The sequence below is a fragment of the Falco naumanni genome, chromosome 2 (genome assembly GCF_017639655.2).
Source record: "Falco naumanni isolate bFalNau1 chromosome 2, bFalNau1.pat, whole genome shotgun sequence".
NCBI lineage: Eukaryota > Metazoa > Chordata > Aves > Falconiformes > Falconidae > Falco > Falco naumanni.
In genome coordinates this window covers 75391910-75412706 of record NC_054055.1, presented here as the reverse complement: position 1 = coordinate 75412706, position 20797 = coordinate 75391910, and the positions used below count along the sequence as shown (strand labels likewise).

Here is a 20797-nt window from a genome sequence, read left to right as displayed (position 1 = left end):
TGCTTTTTTGGGGCTGTTTGGAGTAGCATCTGCTCGTTAGGTGATAGAGCAAACTGTTAGCCTTAGAGATGCTGCAGCTCAAGAAAGTGAGCTATAAAATGTAATTGTTCCTTTGCATCAGAAAAAGAGTTGTGTAACCAAATCCCACTCAGTCACGCTTTGGTTGAAGGCACCAAAGGTTGTAGAAATTCAGCTGAGGAACAGCTGAGTTTTACAGCCAGGGTAGTTGGATGGGTGGAGGTCTTGAGTCATGCAGTACCTTGTGTGGACTCCACCATGAGGCTGCCTGCGTGGGACAAGTTGCACAACCAGAAATCTTATTTGTCTTCAATGTGAGTGCTGAAGCAGTCTCAAAAAGTTTCACAAGGCTGGAAGGCAGGGGGAAGTAAGCATAGACCCAGTGACGTTATTTTTAGAGATATTTTTGTAGTAGAGTTGTATTACGTTAGTTTGCTTAGACCATGCAGGTACTGTCCCACCACAAACACTTTACCTGGGGCTCCCACACTCAGTGCTGGAGTAGCACTCGAGATACACGGGCACTGACATGTAATTCTTGATTCAGCTCAGTTATGGTAAAGGTTTTAGTGCATTGAATACATAGAGTCTTATGAAATATTTTGGTATTTGTGTCACTAAGATTGTGTGTCTTGCCTTGCAGACAGGGAAAGAGTCACGATTTGGGCAGTAACGGAGTAGAAATGTCAAAATTATACATACATACATGCAGTCCCCTCTTGGTGTTCCCAGAAACTTGTCTGCCAGTTTCAAGGTTCCCATCTTTGCAGTTTCTGAATGACAGATGTCATTACAGACAGTGATTTCGTGTTTGTGGCTTTATCGTAGTGTACGAAATACTGCATTAAAGCTGCAGATGTGGTGGAACATAGCAAGGTTTAAATGGGGTTATCGCCATCCAGGGAAGAAAATATTTGACAGTTACTGTTGCTAAAGGAAATAACCAAAAAAGTGATGATATTTTGCTTTACATCAGGATTGCTTTTAAGAAAAAAAGGTGCCATAGTTTTGTAATAAACCTTTGACGTTTGCTTTCCTATCACTGTATTTGTGCTCTGCTAAGAGAGGTTTGATGTTTCACAGAAAACGCATTGGGCAAGAAAACTACATCCCCCATCCTACCCAAAACACCATCTGAGTTGTGTAAGGCTGAGTAAGAGCGTTTGGCTCTGCTATGCTTCTGCTTTGACTGTTTTCTGACCGAGTATGCTTTCTGAGACTGGCGTTTCGCTGTCTGAGGGAATGTCTAACCATGATTACTAACATTACTTGATATTTTAAGTTAGACTGGGTTAAAAAAAAAAAAGGAAAGCTGGACCTAAAAACTGCACTGAACTCGTTTCTGAAGGAGGACCTTGAGGGAACAGTTAAAACCTTTTGTTTTTCTTTTTTCTTGTTGGCACATTGGTAACATGGTGATGTAACTAAACACCCTCCAACTCCACGAGGAAATGCGCATCTCCTAGGTCACTGAGTTACCCTCTGTGACGTGAGCTTCACCAGCGTGAGAAAACTAAGTCACGCCAGATGAAAGCAAAGCTCAGTCACCTCCTGACCTCCCATCTTATGCCAGTGTTTCTCACACACAAACCAGGGGTTGAAGTTAATGAGCCTTATGAGCGTTCAATGAATTTGGGATTAAGTTTTTAATCTGCTGTGCTGCGGGCAAGGGTTTGATTGCCACCTCTGGCTGCCCAGGCATGGTGTGCTGCAGCAGGGGGCGGGTGATGCTCCCTGTTAGCGATTTGTACTAAAACACCTGATAATTAGGGCCCGTACGCCAAGTGCTTTACAAAGCCAACCCAGAAGATGCTGTCTGCCTTAGGCAGGTTATTTTTAAAGCAGAAACCGATAGTTCTGTACGGCAGTATTGTAACGAACACGTTAACCTGTCCTGGCTAAGGAAATCACAGATGAGTTGGCATCAGACCTCGTTCTATAAAATAAGTTCAGTGGTACCATTCCAAATGGCTTATAAAGGATGCAACAGTCTATGAATTACACAGAATGAAGGTGACTTTCAAACTAAACTGTTACTGGCACTACACTTTCTGCAAACCAGGACCAACGCAGTGAAGAGGTGAGCTTGTAATTTCTTTACTGAATGTATCCCAGTGAACAGGCTGCCGGCAGAGCAAGCAGTAAATGCTGGCTTTTTGGCAATTGAATATAACCTGGATAACTGAAAAATAAACGTTTGTGCTATGAAATGCTTCTTACAGCAGATATACAAGAGCTTCTTGGACATATTTTTTCAAAATAACATCTTGTTAACGAATAAAGCCATCCAGTGTGAATATAGATATCATCTAATCTGCCTGTTGGAGTGCTTTTGGGCTAATTAACGCCACCACCTATATGCCAGTCCTACTTGTGCATTCATAACTGGAGTCGCTGCACTGCACGGTATACAATTTTAACATTAAATAGTCTGCTGAAAATTAGTAGGGAAAAGGTCAAGAAATGCAAAATCCACGTTCTCTCAATGATGCTATACTTCCTAATTATATGATAGAGATATTTAAAGAGCAACTAACTGGAATCAGAAGTAAGTTTCAAGAGCTACAGATGCTGCCATTGGTAGTGCCTGGTAGGTGCTATCAGAGTTCTTTGCGTGTGGTTGTAGGCGTGTAACTTTATTCTGTTTGTAGTTTCTTATGGGTTTATTTTTGCAGTTGATCTTTTGAAGTTATTATGTGAAAGCATCCAGCACTGCAGGGAGGAAAGGGGTATTTGAAGATACAGGGAAGAGCGTGTAAAACAATAAAATATGTGGGCAATGGGGTAGCCTGGATTTCAGCTTGAGCATGGCCGTTAGGGTTGTACTACAGTGTCATATGGTCTTAGTTGTTTATACACTGATTTAATGACCTTTATTGGGATTTTTGCTATTAAGTGTAGCATATTTTCTATCCACCTCTTCCATCTCCATTTTTAAAATAATTTAATTTTTTTCTCAATGTTCGCTCATTAAAACCAGTCATAAAATATTCTAGTGACAGGTGAAAACCATGATTTACTTCCCAGTCTTCTAATCCAATTTTCAAAGCATTCTTTTTCTTCCTTAAAAGAAAAGCGTGTACATATCCACATACATATACAGAAAATGATTGTAATTCAGCGATGAGGTCCAATTTATTCAGTTCAAATTCTTCCAAGCTGCTACCCTCTGCTGTAAAGGAGAAGGCATCTTTACAAGCACGATCTGGCTGTCAGCCGGCATGTGGTTTTGCTGAGGGCTGCGACGATGGGGACCGAGGCCGAGAGCCGCGGGAACCACCGCAGTGGCTCAGTGGGCAGAGCGTGGCTGGCATGGCCGTACTGCCAACAGCATCTCTGTGGGCAGGATCTGTTGCTTGCAAATGCATCGGGGTCTGTGTCAAAATGGGTTTACAGCATGCTCCTCTAGTTTGGCCAGTGGTGGTTTGAAGGGTGAGATGCTGAGACCTTTTCTTCCTGCTGGTCCCTGGCATGTGCAGCAGCAGCAGGACTAGGGAAAGGCAGGGCTGGCAAAACGCCTGCTCCCCCTGGAGAAACGTCACTGCTGCCACTGAGGTGTAGGTGGTGTGACCCTGGTGAGTTGTTCTGGGTGTCCCTCTTCGTATTGACATCACTCCTCTCTGCCTTGGGTTTGACTGTTAGCTACTGCTTTTTTTTACCTGAACACTGGTCTTCTCCAGGTTGAACACACACGGGGCTGGCTTGGCTGCTGAGCTGTCGTGCTGGACAAAGCACTCCCTTGCAAAGGTGCCACATGCATGAGCAGGGAAACACTTGCAGAAGAACAGCTTATTCAGTAAAACAAAGTTTTTCTGTTTCCCCAGGCAAAATCTGGAATGCCAGTAACTGTGTCTAGAGCAGAGTGTGGGCTTTTGCTGGTACAGCTGCACTGGTCACAGGTCGCATCAGGGCACAGAGACATTAGCCAGATGTCCCCGCGTGCCTTGGGAGGGAGGTGGTACTGTGGCCAAAATGAAGGTGTTGTAACCTTCAGCACTGCTGGGTTTTCTGTACAGAAAGTTGCAAAGCTTCAAATGCAATAAAATATAATGAATGCTGATGTAAGTAGCTGCTGGTACAGCTTGCAGAGATGGGAAGGACTCCCTTTCCTCTCCCTGCAAGTAGCTGCGCACCTTTTACCTTCTATATCACCATGATTTTTTCTGACAGAGGTTCTAACTGGTGGCAAAGCCCCACTGGAGGAGCCAGTGTGAGCAGGCTGGCTGTTCAGACTGCTTGTTACAGGGGGCTGATGGAGATACGAGGCTGAAGTCTGGAACAGTAACTGCATTTGAGGGTTACATCTTTCAAATCACCAAGAAGTCAGCACACAGTGTGAAAGCGTGTGCTTGAAAGCCTTGCATGTTGATTGAAAAAGCCCTAAACAGAGAAATATTGGAAATGGCAGAGAGTGGCTGCATAAGCCAGTGCAAGCTCTTAAGCTTTTATTCCTGAAGCTTTTTTTCCTCCCCTTGATATGTTTAAATGCTAAATTCCTTTATGCTTCTCAAAAAAAAAAAAAGTCATGCAAATTATTGTAATTATTTAGCATCAAACAGAAATTAAATGTAATTTAACTTTTTGTTGTTTAATGTGAGGTTAGTATGAGTGCTGTAGATAGGTAACTGCCGTCCATCAGCTTGGCAAGGTCCGTCCTTTGAGAGGTGGCTCTAGGTATATCAACTGCACTGAAAGTTGATTATTAGCTTGGCATAATGAATATGGGACTGTAAGACCTGTCATAATAAAGTGTCTTTTTCTCAGATAAGAAGAGGGAATTGTGCCTTGAAAGAGCATTTCACACCAAATGGGCTGTTGCACGGCCACGTGGTTTGAGCTCGATCCTGTGGTCAGATGCAACAGAAAGCACGTGTGAGGCTTGCTTGCGCTAGCGCTGACGCCCCAAAAGTGCTGGCATTTCTGTCTGACATCCTTAGGAGCACTGACGGGGCGCACTGTGATGGACTGACCTGTTTGAATGGCTGGTAACATCAGGTCGTGGTGAGTGAGGTCATAGCCTGGCTGTGCAGAAGGGCCGGCGGTGGTGCCTGCAGCCTTCACCCCTTGCAAGCAGGGTGGTTGGGAGGTGTCAGTCAACGCGTGTTTCTGTGTGAAATGAGCTTTTCCCTTAAAAATTTCAAAAGCTATTTATAGGAGGTAATTAAATGTAGGAACAAAAATAGGACGTCTGTGTCATACTCCTGGAGCATTATCAATACTGGGACTTGTTTTGCGAGCAGTTGCGCTTCTTCAGAGGAGTGTGATACTCTCTAATTGAAATATTAATAGCAGATAATGACACTGTGGAATGGTGGCCTCTTATATGGAGAAATACTTTGAGAGCTTTTAATCTGTGTGGTAACTGCATATTAAAAATCTTTTGACAATTTTGATGAAGAGCAATTGTAGAGCATGCACGGTAGCTGCTCTTTTAAGTTAACTAATTCCCTGAATTCTGTGAGTCTGCATTACAATAATGCCCTGTAAAATTTCATTCAAAAGCAAGTTTTTCACTGAGGAATAAAAATGTCTACTTTTTTTAAAAAAATCTTTCAAAAAAATTAGCTGTCTGTTGCAAAGCAGGTACCTTGTGAAAACTGAATAAAATGAGAAAAATGAATAAAATGCCATCTTTGGAAAGTAAGAGTTGTAGCTGTCTTAAAGACAAAACATGTATGTGCCCTTCATACTTGTTCCAAGTTAGAATTGATTTTTAAGCAGTTTTGCCTATAGAAAAGGCTCCTTCCAGGGCCTTGGGGGGTTCAGTGAAACTCCCATCTTAAAAACAAATAATAAAATATGCCCCCCCACCCCCCAAGCTATATTCCATCATGAGTCTGTGCTTCTGGAAGCTGGGAGGTGGTCCTGGGAGGTGGCATGTGGCAGTGGAGGGTTGGGCAGCTCAAAGCCCTGGGCATCCAGGGCACCAAGCTCGGGCAGCTCCCCCGGGGGCTGGGCAGCCCCACAAGTGCCTGCCCTGTCTCCATCCTCTTGTCCCACACGAGCAAGGTGAGCCTGACTTTCCCTGGAGCCACTGCTTTGGGTGCATCCACTGAGGGGCAGATGGGCACACATGAGTGATGGTCTGCAGACAGCTTTTGCCACTGTCCAGATTCTTCACCAGGTGCTGCCTAGCCGAAGAAATAAATGTTTTATCCAGGGGCTGGTTTGAAGGATGCGGAGGTAGGGCAGAGAGGGAGAGGAAGGGACGCTGAGGCTATTTTCCATCTTTTTTATTAAGCCAGTAGCACCTGAGGGTTTTCTCACATGAATGATGATGCTGTCATGGCTTCTGATTGTTGGTCGCTTCTGACAATTTTATTAATTTGGAAACGTGCTTTTTAATGTTTTGTATTTTAATTAATTGCAGGTATGTCGTGATAGCTTTAAGTATCGATTGGTTTATGTGCTATGCGTCCTATTAAGTAGGTTTTTCCCAATAATCTCTAATCACTTTGTATCTCTTTTCCTGATTCTAATTACTGGAGCTTTGTATATGATAACAAGCACTTAAGTTCACAAGTGATTGCAGAGTTTTCTGAAGTGAAGTACTCCAGAAACTTTCAATTACCTTTTAAGTTCCGTATACCAACTTGTGACTTCTGCTTACTTATTGATGTTAGATGTAAATACTGTCATGCTGAAGCCACGGGAAGCAAAGGGGACTGTTTAAGTGGCAGCAGAGCATTTTGTTGGCTGCAAGAGGCAGATCTGAATGTGACCTTCAGCTGGGTGCTCTTAAGCTTGATTGGGATATGGAAATTACATTCTCTGCCTCTGGGAAGAGAGGAGATGCAGTTTAAACTACTCTTAATGATCTTGCCAGCTCCCCCCTCCCCCCTCCCCCCCCCCCCCCCCCCCCCCCCCCCCAATATAATAAGGGAATATTTAAAGAATCGACTTTTATGATGTATTGGTTGCCCAGCTGTATCTTTCCATCTGCGCTCTGAGCAAGAAGTGATGGAATGATTAATTCAATCCTTTAATAGCATGTGGTCATAACAAAAGGTGTTGGAATTCACAAGCGGTACAAATAGAAGCTGTAAAGACGATATTGGGGGTTGTGATACAATATCCTGTACTGTCTAGGAATACAGTAATACTGTCAATACTATCTTGAAAATTGAAAATAAAATATTTGGTCTTTTGAAAAGTATGGATCATAGTGCAAAGTATAAATTTTTTTCTGTTGGCTTTTTAATTCCTGTGGTGAGATGCTAAAAAGTAGGTAACTATTTCGCTTTTGGTTTGGATTTCCAGTTTGACTGTAAGTAGATCAGTCTTTCCAGTTTGACCGTAAGTAAGATCATTCTCTGCTTCAGTTTCTGCGTATGAAAGTGCTGATGAATATCTGGAGTTTCAGCATTTTCTGAGCTTTGATTACTGTAAATATTCTCCAGACTTGAAGGTTTGTGACAGAGCCTTTCTTCTGTGGAAGGTGTGGGGGCTTGCCTGCTTGGGTTGATTTCTGCTTTATTTGGGATTAAATCAAGAGTAGCAGCAGGGTTTTTGTTGTGCTGTTTGTTTTTTCCCCTTGCAGAGGTCTCTTTGTTGTGAAACAACCAGCCCAGCACTTACAATCATCTAAAATGAAGTTTCTGCATTGCAGCCAGTTGTGACATTTACTCAGGTCATAATGGAGTAACAGGCATGTCACTCTTTGCCGATTCTTTTTTTTTTAGCATTTCAAACTCACTGTCATTTCAAACCATTGACATGTTTTTTAGGTCAAAACTGTAACCTAAATGCTAATTTTTCACAGGTAGATATGAAATTATAAATCCTTAGGAATTCTGTGCCACAGTGCCTGCATATTAACTGTCAAGTTGTTTGAGATCGCTGGGACGTGGTCTTTCTGAGAGAAGACATTTTCTGGCATTACGTACATTTCACTTTCTTTTCTATTTATGGCTTCTTACAAATTGTCACTGGATTTCTGAGCATGGCCTGGAGGAAGGAAATGTGTCTTTAAATGGCAAATGTTTGGTGGCACTGAAACTTTCTGCTGTTAGATTGGGTGTTATGCTGGGAAGGCTTTTGTATGCTTGGGGTATGACTGAGGGCAAGGGCTTGAAATGTTTTTTTACATCTTGAGGAATGTAAACCATTCTGACACGGAGCTGCATCTACTTCTTAGGTGTTTGTAAAAGCTTGAAGCCTGGATAATCTTTGGTTCCTGATACCGAATGAAAAAAAAATAATTTCTAATGTCTCTTAACTTTTGCAGGATGGGAAAGTTCATTCTGCAGGTATTAGACTATGCAGAGCTATTTCCATTACCCCTATTTAAATCTCCTGGGATGAGCTCCTCTTTTTCATCTCTTATTTCACAACAGGAAAAAAATATAATTACAAGGTGACATGACTTGAAGAGCATTGGGAAGTTTTACATAAAATGACATTGCCTGAGGTACTGTACAGTTACATTTGCCCAGAGGGAGGGAGTATGGGAGTAAGTATTAGTAAATCTGTTCAAAAGATAACCAGATGCTTTTTCTTGATTTGAAGATACAGCTGTATGTAACTTCCCTATCTTTCGTGTGACTGGAGTGAAAGAGAAGAAAGCCAAAGAGTAAGATTTAATAGGTAAATATATAAAAGGAATGAAAGATAAGCAGGGCAGAGAATACATGACAAATGGAAATATGTCCTTCTCTATTCTTGTGATAGTATTTTCCCATGTAAGAAATGAGATGGGTAAATGGTTCCTTTAAATATATGCATATGTAAGGGATGGTTATTTTCCTCTTGGAGCTTGTGTCGAGTTTCTTCTCCTGGTATTTTTGACAAGACCAGCAATCTGTCACATGCAGGCTGTGGCTGTCCACTATACTGTAAGGAATTACCAGGATTTCTTCATAGGACTGCAACAGCCCTCTTGTCCTTATTTCAGAAAGCCCTGCATTAGATTTTGTGAAGTGCCTTTTACGAGCAAAGCCAGGAGCGCTCACGCATCGATCGCCCTGGCTGAGCCCCGCTGGCGCTGTGCCCTTCAGCCGCCGCTCCCATCCGAGTGCGACGGTGTCCCGCACACCTCTCGTACCTGGTGCACGGCAGCAAAGCCCTCCCTTCCAAGTGAAGGCGGCGTTTCATGGCCTCATTCGAGGCCCTAGTTGGCATCTTTCCCCAAGACAGAATGATTGCATATTGGAGCAAAAAATGCCATGTGTGGTGTAACGCCAGTGGGTAGTCTGGTGTCAAATATTCTTGCACAAGTTTGTCTATATGTGGTATCAGCCTTTATCTGAAATATCCTTGTCTCGAGACTTGTATTTCTCTGGCAAAAGCTGTCTCAAGCCAAGAATAGCAAGGATGTTTAAGATAAGGATCAGTGTGTGATAGCAGAAGTTGCTCGATGCCCGTTTGGAACTTGCAGAGTCATAATTTCATTAATACAATTTGTATTTGTAGATCTAAAGCAACTTTTCCATCTCTTTTTTCTTTCTTTCTCTCTAACCCCTGCCTCTCCAGCTCCTCCCAGGGATCAAGTGCTCTGCTATTCCTATACATTTGGTTGGGAACTTTACTCCCAGAGCGCATTGTGGGCAAACCTGGATTCCTGATGAATTTTTAGTAGATTTTAATAGTGCACTGTGGTATTTCCCAACTGTCTGATTTGTATAATGGTGTGTTCAATCTATCTGTTTGGCACTCATCAAAATTAGATTCAAATCTCTTATCTTTAGATGAGTTTTGGCTAAGGGAACAAAGTACCCGAGAATGGCAAACATGGCCAGAAGTGAGATTTAGGACTCGGGAACTGCACCCTCCCTTCTACTTTTGCTTTCTTTCACCTTAGGGCAGCTCCATATTCGTTGGGATCAAATTTCCTAATATCTCTCTGTCAAAATCAGCCTGAACTTGTATGGTAAAAAGCTCAGATATATACTTAATCAAACCACTTTTCAATGCAGCCTTGTTTCCCATTGTCTGAGAGAAAGCCAATTCAGAAATGGCAAGAAATCTTCCCATATTAACCATCCTCTTTAGTTTTCTCCATTCTCAGCCTCTGCTTTCTTGGGCGGGGGGCAACATTCAGCTTTTTTTGGTGTGGTCAATGGGCATGATACAGAAGGTCTGTGTCGGGTTTATTGGAGGAAGAGGTTCTTCGCAGTCAGAGCAAAGACAGCATAAACCAGTTCAGAAAATTGCCACCTATATTGTTTTTGAAAACCGCAGTTACCTTTTTGTCTGTGCAGCCCTTCTGCCAAGTCTAGCAGCATCACAAAGCCCAGGATCAATATCACTGAGGATTCTATTTGACAAATAAACCAAAAGAACTCAGGGTCCAGCCGAAAGATGTGTGAAAATGCAGCTTCCCTTGGCTCTCATAACCAGGCAGGACTTCTTCCCTTGCAAAGTCCAGTCACGCACTCTAGAGAACAGGGCACTGAAAATCCATGAGCGAGCGCAGAGGAAGTATTTTTCGGATGACTTTGGCAGTAGCCATAGCTTACCTTTCTACCAGTCTGTGGTTACAGTGCCTTGGCTTACACCATCTTCCCCGCACCAAACCACAGTTGATTTGCACCCATTAGTAGCAGGAGGCCAAGCTGTCTGTGCAGGTCGCCTCATTGGACTTTTTTTTGCCTTGAGGACAATAACACCATGCAAAGATTTATGATTCAGGTGTCTTAAATTGCTTAGTGATGTGTCTCTTTCAGCTAAATAGTTGGAAGTCGGGGGGTAAGCGAAGAGAGGGTGAGGGGGGCTGAAGCATTCAAAAATAACCTCTTTTTGACAATAAAAATATTTTCCTGTGTCTTTGAGAGTCTTAACACTCTCTTCTGCTTCCCCTTCCACACCCTGTGTTCCCCCCCCACTTCTCCCTTTATCGGTATTTATCCTGTCTTTCCAGGAATCACCACAAGAAATGCAGATAGATGTGTCTTGCAAATGAGATTTTTAATGCAGCTTTCCACCCCGCTTCCCATTTTTGCGAGAAAGATCTCTTATCACAGGACCTGGATTTTTGAGTGCCAAAAACTGTTGCTCTGAAAAGCTGCCTTATTTAGAGTGTCATTGTTTTTCTTTAGCAAAAAAATATTTCTTCCAGTACTGTAATGCTGCCATCACATCTTTCTTGTTAATATTGCACCAGGTTGTCTTGCATCTTTTCTAATATGTGAATTTCTTCTACTATAGTTAGGTCTTGCTGTGGATACTGGTACTTTGGTCTGGGGATAGTGAGCTCTAATAATACTTGTTGCTATCTAATACCTCCCAAGGCTCCCCAGTGTGTTCATGAGTTGAAAAATAAGAGGAGGAGGAGGAGCTATTCTGCTTATTAATCCTTTAGTATGACTTTCTCCTGTGTTGAATGAGATATCTGGGGATGAGTCCTGGAATTGATTTTGGGATCTTGTATCTGGCTTCTGTGAAGGGCTTGACATCTTGCCTGAAAATGTTATCACTTTGTCCCTACAAGCAAGCTGGCATGCTTTTCAAAAAGCTAAACAAATGCTATAAACTTACAGCAGAATTAAATGTTTGGCGTTTTTTAAATTGTTTTCATTGGCAATTAAAAAAAAAAATAATCATTAGTCTGGCTCAGCAGATGTTTAGTGCTAACTCTGGAGAGATATCACTTGTTCCTATGTTGATGAGGCCAGGAAGGGATGAGGATACACATTAGCTCCTTGGCTGGGTGAGTATGCTGCTTTTCTGTTGGCGTAGCTGTCAGCTCCTCTGCTTTTGTGTCATTTGCTGCCTTCGTACACTTTAGCCGTTTGTCCAGGCTTGCTAGATATGTGGTGCCTTGGCTTGAGTCACGGCACTGCTTGGGTTTCCAGGTGTCCAGGCAGCCCAGACAAATTGCTGCTGCTGGTCCAGTGACTGTCCATGCTGCGTGTGTGTGAGAGCTCTGCTGTATTGTGGAAATGCCTGCTTCACAGGCACGGGCTGCATGTGTGTTCCCGTGTCGGATATCCCTGCCTGAAATACAGGGGATGGAGCTTCTATGAATTTCCAGTGTGGGTAAGTGTGAGCTACTGTTTGTTGGCACGCAGCGTTTTAGGACTTGTGTGCGCCTTATGCAATGGTTAAACAGAAAACTTGGTCTTAAGGATGCCAGGGGTTTTGCTGTGGTTTTGCGAGTGGTTGTTAACAATCTGTCTTCTCTATTGATGGGTGTGTGGGAGGCTTCTTAAATTAGGTCTTCCCCTGGCTGCTGAAATTCTTACAGCCATCTGGCTGCTGCTGTTCCATTAATAGCACCTTGAGATACTATGCGTTTGTAGGGTAAGGGACACATTTCCATGGTTTGGTTTCTCCTGCTGTTCTGGTTCTTCAACACCTTTCCCTTCCCATGAGTGATTCCAGGACCATCCTGTCTCTGGTACCTCCATTTGCTCGTAATTCCCGACTCTCACTTCTACAGAAGTAAAGTAAGACAAAAGCTAGGAGGCTCATCACCTAGCTGGTGCAAAATTAGAACAAATGCTCTCCCTGGGCAAATAAATCACCCTTACACAATGTGCCCAAGGATTTGAGGTACATGGACCTGTTGGTCATATGCCAGTGGATCTGCATGTGCACATGACAGTTGTTCATCAGTGAAGGTGTGATGGCCTCAGTTGCTGAAACCAGCAGGATACCTCTTCACAGAAGGACAAGTCAGGCTGGTTGTGACCTACCTGGTTTCCAGCCTCAAAGGCCTTCCATCTTGATTGCATTTTGATGTTCCTTAGGAAAGTGATAGGAAGCAGCAGAGGCAGAAAATATTTTGGTGTGCAAATTTGGAAAGACCATTTGCAATTGAAAGATCATCTGCACAGGCTTACGACATGCTTAGGACATGCAGCTTTTCCACTGGTGAAAGCTGGTGCTGTATGAGAAAAAACATTGTGTGGTTTATTCCTCAGGACTTGAGTACCAGAAATTTTCTTCGGTTAGGATAGTGCTGGGGTGACTTTTTGAGTCCGGTCTCTGTTTACCCAGTTTCTGCCAAAACAGAAGTTTACAGAGATGTGACTGTAACATCTAACACACTGAAGGCTGTTGCTGGAAGCTGCGTGGATTCCCCAGCAGTCCACTGGTTGCCTCTCGGAGCAGCAAATGAATCATTTTTCTACATTTGCTTTGAAAGGGATGTTAATGGCTATAATCTCAGCATCACCACCATGTAAATCAAGGAAAAAGAGATTTTTGTGGAGAATAATTCTGTGGTAGACTGAGCTGTATGAATTCTTCAGCCGACTATAAAAACTCGATGGTGCCTTGTCCTGTGGCATTAGATGAGGACTGACAATTAGTTTGCTTTCTTTTTCTCACTTGGTGTTGCTGTATGGGAACAGCTCCAAACTTGGCTCTTGTTGTTCGGTCATCAAACTAAATATTCATTGGGGCTGCTTTTCTTTTTTTCATTATATCTTTTCCCCCCACCTGTGGTTCTCCCTGTTACCTTCAGGCATAATATTTGCATGTAAATTATTCAGGTATAGGAGGAAGGAAAAAATTAACTGGTAGGATTTGTCTGCAGGGGTCTCTTCAGTGCAAATGGCACCAAAGTCCCTACACTGTGTGCCCAGTTCGGGAGGTGCAGGCAGGTCCCAGTGTGGTGCCTCTTGGGTGGCTCCTCTGACCAGCTCTTTGGATGCCTTCAGCAGCACTTGTCTTTCTTGCCTGATGAGGACTGGAGACTGATTCAGACAATCTAAATTCTGCCTTTGGCCTCCAATGTCTTAAAAAGAGGATTTGATGAAGAGAATAATATAAAGATATTACATTTTAATGTGCATGTGACTCAGAATGTTCCACAATGCAGATGCTAGATTAATAGGGTAGGAGATGGAACTTTGTAAAAATTTGATGTCATTTACTTTTAATAAAGCTTTAATAATACCTTTTTCTTCCTTTTTTTGGCCTTAACTGGGCTGTGTTGTAAAGATTACAGAATGCCAAAGCAAGCAGCTCTTAAGGGGAGCTCTTCTGAGCTTCTGCATTGTCTGTGTTCACATGGTATGTTTCTGCGAAGAACAACGTTTAATGCCTGTGTTGATTTGGCTACTTCAATTAACCCCATCCCTACCCCAGAGCTGAGGTTTTGCCAGCAGGAACTGGTCATCGATATGGAGGTGGTCATTGATACGAGCCTACGGTCTGTTTTATTTCTGGTGGTCTTGGCAGTTGCAGGAACATCTTGACAGCCCCTTAAAAATTGATATTGTAAAAATTTACAGAATTGCCTTAAATTCTTCATAGTGTCAGCTTTGTGCTAGGATGTGCATGGAAGTTATTTTGGATTAAGGAGAAGTATATTTAAAAGGACAACAATTATTTTAAAACAGCTTTACATCTGGACATATTTATTACAGACTAAATCTGCCTTATTTTTCTGCTTTAGCTTAATCCGCTTGCAAAGTAGACAGGCTTATTTCTTCCAAATATGTTGGGATACAGGCAGAACCTGCACCCCGGGAGAAGCCTCTCTCAGACTTCAGCGTGATAAAGTAGCACTTGGGGACTGCAGGCTGGCTTCGCCGAACACAAAGGGAAATGAACAGCTTGGTCATGGGATTTCATTAGCAGCAGGACTGTACGGTTCTCTTGTCCCACGGTGAGAGCACTGGCATTACGCCTGTGTAATTGAGATCAGTATCTGCCTACTTACCAGGAGTAGAGGCAGAGACAGAGCTAGGATGTTTTAAATGAGGTGCAAGAAGCACCAGAGGGAAAATCCCCAGTGTGGCAAAGCCAGTGAGTCTCCACTGCCTCCTGCCTGGAGGGCTCCCAGCCTCCGGCCACGCTCGCTCCTCAACCTCTCACCCAAAATAAACAGTATCTGCTGGAACACCAGGCAGAGCCCAGGTCTGCTTTGAAAGTTCGATGTTAAGTTTCATCATGGAAGAGGTGTTTTCACACTGAAAAGGTGAGTGTTTTGCAAACTCTACCCAACAGCAGAGTTCTAGTGGGAACAAGGCACCAAGAGCCTGCCTTTCACTGTAGTTGCCGCTGGCTTACACATGCAGCCTGGATTTGATCTTGACCACTTTTATCGGTGTAAGAACCAACAGTGTCTCATTTTCATGGAGATTCATTTTACATTAAGCTATTTGTCTCGGTGGAAACAGTACACCTTTTCTGCAGATTAAAATTAAGATTAATAAAAATAAAAGTTAAGAATTAATTGATGGGGTTATTTTTTGGGGTTTTTTTTGGTTTTTTTTGTTTTGTTTTTTCCTCCCCCCTGCCCCCAGCTCTGAAAGATGCATTTCAGTTTTTCTCTTTGTCTTTCCTGTTTGGCTGCAGTGAGCTGATACACTGAGATGTGACATGCAGTGTTGTGTCTATTCAAAACCATGCTACGTAGAAGCTGTATACTGTACCTGCTGTAAATAAAATGGATACTGGCCATTCATCTATGTGTCTGCAGCCCTCATTTCTCCCTCCCTGGGTGCTTCCTTAGCCCGTTGGAGCTAGCTGCCACAAACAGGCCTGTTTTAAAGCTCTCTGTAATATAGGATCTTGCTGAATGCATCTCTGCAGTGGAGTCTGTGCATCTGTCCTGCTCTTCATTGCAGGTTCGTAATGTACCTGATTTGAGTGGCTGCTGGGACCAAAAATTGTCCTGTTCTTTGCAGTCCTCATGGACAGGGTAGGACCAGGCATTTTCTTTCATTGTCCTGTGCTAAGCGCCATTTCACCGCTGTGATACCTGTTACCGCTTTGCTCTTCTGACTTCCCATTTTTCCTTTGTGTTATTGCGCCTTCCCCAGTCCTGACTTCTTTTTCTCCTTTTCTTTCATCCATTTCTTCTAAGTGAATTAATTTTGCACTGAAATGTCACTTCTTATTCAATAGGTAGCTGTAGTGGTGCAGTAATGGAAATGAGTGGCAGCACCAGTATGCAACACGCAAAATCCAAATGTCAGGTTGGCAGTGTGGTGAGAGGCCTAAAGGAAAGCAATTTCTCTTGAACAAATTCCTTTTGTTGGTGTTGGAGTATGTTTTTTCAGCTATAGTGAAATAAACAAAAATGGAAATGACTTCATTTTCCTTGTTTCTCCAGATTCTATACCGAAATGCACAGGTGAAAGGGGATGAAGGATAAATGGGGAGAAAGAGTTCTGGGGAGGAAGCAAGCCTCTCATTTGTGCAACTCGCTCTATTGTATCAGCAGAATTTTCAATGTAGTTTATGATTGGATTAACTAAACTTTAAAAAAAAATTGCTTAGTGGACTTCAGATCACATTTTCGCCTTCTAGCTGACGTTTTCTTTACGAGTACATATGCAGTTGTCACATGCAAAATTCACACAAGTATCTGTCGTGGCCAGAAATGGCCTTTCCTGCTTTAACACCAAGGCAATGCCAGTGCTCCCTGTATAGATTTGAAGCTGTTCGACCCCTCCGGAGAGGCCTCAGAATGGCTCTTGCAGCATGGGCTTGACTGAGTGAAGAGGGATTTGCTTTGCAAGAATTCATTTTTCACTAGAAAAATGTTAACTTGAACTTTTTGACCTAACAAAAGCTCAAAAAATAGTTTGTTTCAGATTTGTCTGCCGTCTTGCAGAGTATTGCTGTGTTCCCAGTTATGAGACAGTCGTGTCTCCTCTCAATTCACCTTTGGTACAAGGCAATGTGCTCTTGTTTCCTTGTGTTCTAAAATGTTGAACAGTGGGCATGTACTGGTCCCCCTTTTTACGAACGCAAATCATTCAGGCAATGATTTTTCACTCCATGGCTGAAAGGACTTGACATTGTATGTCCTTGACAAATTTCAAGTGTATTTGGTCATGCTGAGGCACAAAGACTGTTCACATAGAGGTGACAACTTGTTTCACACTAAGAACATTCATTTTTCTTCCTCTTTAAAGTCTTTATTTCCAGTCTGCATTTTCAAAAACTCCAAAAATGTATTCTTTTCCTTTTGTTTTCTGCTTCACTGACAGAGAACAGACCAGGAAAACATAATCTAAAAGGGCCAAGTCTGGTAAAGTAATAAGCAATTAAGAAATACTACCCCGAGTGGACGACTTACCCAAGTGTTTAGTGTCAGGTCTAGCTTTAGTTTCTAGGCTTAACTATTGAAAAGAACGTGGGCATTTTATTTAGAGTTTGTTATGAAAAGTATTTTTGGTGGAAATTGCAGGACTGCTTGTAACTAAAGTGAAGCCCTTTCGGAAAGCTCTTGCGAAAGTTTTATTTAGCTCAGATTATATGTATTAGGAAACCTACATGCATGGCTATCACTGTAACAGGAATTAACTTTCAGATAGTTGCAACCAATTCTCACTCTGCATGGATGGGAAGAATCACGTCATTTCCTGAAGAGAACAGAAATTCATGTTGAATTGTGCTGGAAAGAACTATGTGTTTCAGAAAAGGTGAAATCTGGGTCCTTTTTGAAGTTACTGTGAAGGAAGCGGCTTGTGCCAGCACCAGTTCTGTCTTTCATAACCATGTAAAATATGAGTTCATGTTGTATGACAAAGCAATCCCCTAAAAACCTAGAAATCAAAATTGAAAGTCCTTTGATAGATGAAAGTCTTTTTAACATTTTTTTTATCTGTAATTTTGCCTATGGACACTGCACCATGGCAAGATAAAAAATTCAGCGCCGTTTTCTCCGTACAGATACCTAGCAGCTTCTTCTAAAAAGCAGACAGAAATTCACCTTGGTCACCTGAAGACCACATGGTACTTCACATGAAAGATTTGCCACCTCATAAAAAAATCATATTTGATATTTGACCTAATTTGTGCGTTCCACAAGCAGTTAGATTAAAATGCCTTTGCTCTCCTTTGCTGGGAGGGCTCCCTCCATCCTGGAGAGATGCGGTGGGCAACCCACAGCTGACATGAGAGCTCACAGTCAGGATGGTGGCCACCCTGCTGGGGCCATCCCAGCCACTTTTTGGCTCATTTGGTGGTCAAAGGGCTGCCTGGGGACACAGGCCGTAGGTCTAAGCATCCCCTAGCAGAGGGCCTTTGAGGAATGAGCCCTGCCTGCTGGGCTGCACGTTGCCCTGGGTTAAGGAGCTTTTGTTGGGGTGCAGGTGGTGTGGGGCCGACTGTGGGTATCAGGGGTGCTGGCTTCTGCAGGAGAGGGATGGGATGGGTGGGAAAAGTTGTTGGGGGTTTTCATGCAGAGAATTGCTCCCTCCTTATCCGGGGGCAGGACCCTGTGATTTTCAATGGGGAGAGTGCTCAGTTATGCAGGTAAATTAGGTCAGCTGGCTCCTGCCCTTTAGAGATGTCATCTGCGTCTGAGCTCTTTGCTATTTCCCCCATGCTACTGGCCTGTCCTTCATCATTTAAGAAGTCTTCAGGATATCGTGCTGCCGATAATTAATTTTTTTTCCCTGTATGCATGGAGTAAACCATCCCTGAGCTGACTTGTAACAGCTGTCACCTTGCTCTGTAACAAAGTTAAGGTGAAAATTTTAAAGGCCAGATTGCTGCAGTATGATGACATGCATGCAAATAGAAATGGGAAACTTCCTAAACTGGATGCTTGTCTTTTGTGTCATCAACCTCAGTCTTTTGTGATCTGTTAATACTGGAAAATTATAGCGCAGTAAATAATGGCAGATGCTCAATAGTTTTTATTTCCATACAGAGTCTGCTTCTGAGATTGTTTACTGGCCTGGCTTGAGTGGTCTGCTAAGTATATACTTCTTTAAAATACTTCTTAACTTCTTAATTGCGTTACTATTGTGAACTAATCTTTTTTTTTTTTGTTATTTTTTTTCTTCATATAGTTTTCCCTACACAAAATGGAAAGGTTGCTATAGTGACTGGAGGGGCTAAAGGAATTGGTTACCAAACTGTGAAGCATTTGGCAAGACTTGGCATGCACGTTATAATAGGTAAAGTCATTATTTTGTTAATATTAATATACTTTTGTTTTGGAAAGTAATTTTTTTTTCTTTTAAGGATTATTTTCTTTCCAGCATAAGTAAAGATATGGCAGGGGAAGGTAAGAGATACTTTTGCTGGCATTTAGCACAAATAAAGGTTTGATTTATATTTTGCTTTGCAAGATCTTGAAGAACAGTGGATGGGATTTTTTTTTTCTGCAGAACTTGGAAGAGTTGAACTACCTTATATAAGAAGTAAACAATAAGGTCATGAAAAAAACTTAAAAATATGGATATTACAAAAATAGTTTGTTATCTTATTACTGGGGGTGGACTATGCTTCAACATTAGGGTACACATGTTCACTGAGAGGAAAACTAATGAAAGCCTTGAAGGAGTATTCCAATGTGTTGTGGGGGGTGATCTGTGTTATAAGGGCAGACAAAGCCCGTATAACTTTATCCATGTAAACATTGCACATTTACTTCTCAGTTTGTCACTGTAGGTGATCTTTATAGGCAAGGCAAGAAATTAAATACCCAGAGAGGTTCATGTCTAAGATGGGCTGGACAACTCACCTTCTGGAGGTGCCTGCTTTCCTCCATTCCTAATATAGAGCGTATAGAGTCATAGAGTCATTTAGGTTAGAAAAGACCTTTAAGATGATCTCAAAGTCCAACCATTAACTGCCAAGTCCACCACTAAACCATGTCCCTAAGCACTGCATGTATGTATTTTTAAACACTTCCAGGGGTGCTGATTCCACCACCTCCTTGGGCAGCCTGTTCCAATGCTTGACCACCCTTTCAGTGATGAAATTTTTCCTAATATTCAATCTAAACCTACCCTGATGCAACTTGAGGCTGTTTCCTCTTGTGCTGTCACTTGTTATCTGGAAGAAGAGTCCTACCCACACCTGCCTGCAACCTCCTTTCAGGTAGTTGTAGAGAGCAACAAGGTCCCCCCCGAGCCTCCTTGTCTCCAGAATAAACAACCCCAGTTCCCTCAGCTGCTCCTCATAAGCCTTGTGCTCCAGACCCTCCACCAGCCCTGTTGCCCTTCTCTGGGTATTAGACTAAGACATCTAACGTTAGGATAGGTGAATTTCTGTAGGAACTTCAAAAATGTCCTGATTTCACAATTTCTTCTCTCTACTACAGACAATATTATTGAGACTTTTTTCCTATTTTTTAAAGCTTTCTATACTATATATATGCACTAATGTGTCTACTAAATCTGTCTGTAACTTCTTGAATACTCATATGTTTAAATGCTACATTTTCTTCCCTTCGTCTTTCTTTAACTAGATTTTTTTACCTAAACCACTGTAACTTTTATACCATAAGGTCACTGAAGGTTGGTATTTCATAATAGACTAGCAAGGTGGTGATGCCGTTTTATTTAGCTTTTATACAGAGTGTGCGCTCTCTAAGATTTTGTATACACATCTAAAAAAAAGTACAACCCACAACAAACAAGAAACAAGAGCATGATAGCCATAGCATCTTTAGTCTGGTGCAGTCAGTAATGCTAATGGAGTTGCCCTGGAATCATACAGGTGTAATGCAGAATACCACTTACTCATGCATATTTTAATAGATGTGTCAAAACCAAGCATCTGCAAAATGCAAGCAGATGCTGCTGTATGTAGCTAGATGCTAGATGTAGCTAATGTAGCTAGACATAGCTAATGATGTCAGCATTAATATTTCACTAAAGAAGTTGCTTTTCATATTTAAGATGGACTGCAAAAATGTACTTGGGAAAACAAAAAGGCCAATTTTCTTCTCTTTGCATAGGTCATGGAAGCATAGAACATTGCTTTTTTGAAGACTTATTTTATACCACTTAATTTTTAGGGTATTTCATGCAGCAAAATTCAATGTGAGATCTTTGGGAAAGGGAAGGTGATGTTTAATTACAAAATCTCCAAATAAGCTGATTTTTTTCAGCTCACAGTCACCCCCTCATACATC

The 20797-nt window shown here is 42.2% G+C and overlaps 1 protein-coding gene across 1 annotated transcript in view; it reads left to right on the top strand.

Annotated features, from left to right (window-relative positions):
* Nucleotides 1-20797, top strand: part of DHRSX (dehydrogenase/reductase X-linked) — a 168126-nt gene that overhangs the window by 19124 nt on the left and 128205 nt on the right. Inside the window, exon 2 of the mRNA XM_040584907.1 lies at nucleotides 18723-18830. Coding sequence (XP_040440841.1) covers nucleotides 18723-18830 — 108 coding nt within the window. The remainder of the gene's footprint in view (nucleotides 1-18722; nucleotides 18831-20797) is intronic.